The 397-nt window shown below is 45.8% G+C and overlaps 1 protein-coding gene across 1 annotated transcript in view; it reads left to right on the top strand.

Annotated features, from left to right (window-relative positions):
- The window catches only part of CSUI_002698 (uncharacterized protein), a 7,963-nt gene that overhangs the window by 5,298 nt on the left and 2,268 nt on the right, over positions 1-397 (top strand). The window contains exon 2 of the mRNA XM_068062897.1: positions 44-306. Coding sequence (XP_067925126.1) covers positions 44-306 — 263 coding nt within the window. The remainder of the gene's footprint in view (positions 1-43; positions 307-397) is intronic.

The following is a 397-nucleotide window of genomic DNA, read 5'->3' as shown; positions in this document are numbered from 1 at the left end:
AGAAGAGGAAGAATATTGTTGGAGAGAAATGCTCTTGGGTTAGGGGGAGAAGAAGGAGGCCAAGCCCCCCAACAAGCACAAGAGAGAGATCAAAAGAAGAAAGAGATCTCCTTATCGCTCTCCCCGTCAGCATCACCTGAGAAGAAACAGAAGTGTGTAGATCTCCCTTCCCAGCCGTCTCATCTTGATACTAGTCAGCCTAGTAGTAGGAACATAGGGAGGGATCTCTCGTTCATTGAAAAGTATCGAAAGGCTCTCTCACCCCCACTACAAGACGTCCAAATGCTCTACGAATGCTTTGAAGAGGTAGGCTGCTGACCGCGAAGACCTCCATCTACATATACATACATAGAAGACAGACTTAGACTACAGTTAGCGAAAAAGATAGATAGATAGA

Source organism: Cystoisospora suis, assembly GCF_002600585.1.
Source record: "Cystoisospora suis strain Wien I chromosome Unknown contig_1120, whole genome shotgun sequence".
NCBI classification, from domain to species: Eukaryota; Apicomplexa; class Conoidasida; order Eucoccidiorida; family Sarcocystidae; genus Cystoisospora; species Cystoisospora suis.
The sequence above is the reverse complement of the archived record's forward strand: the minus strand, read 5'-3'. Positions and strand labels throughout refer to the sequence as shown.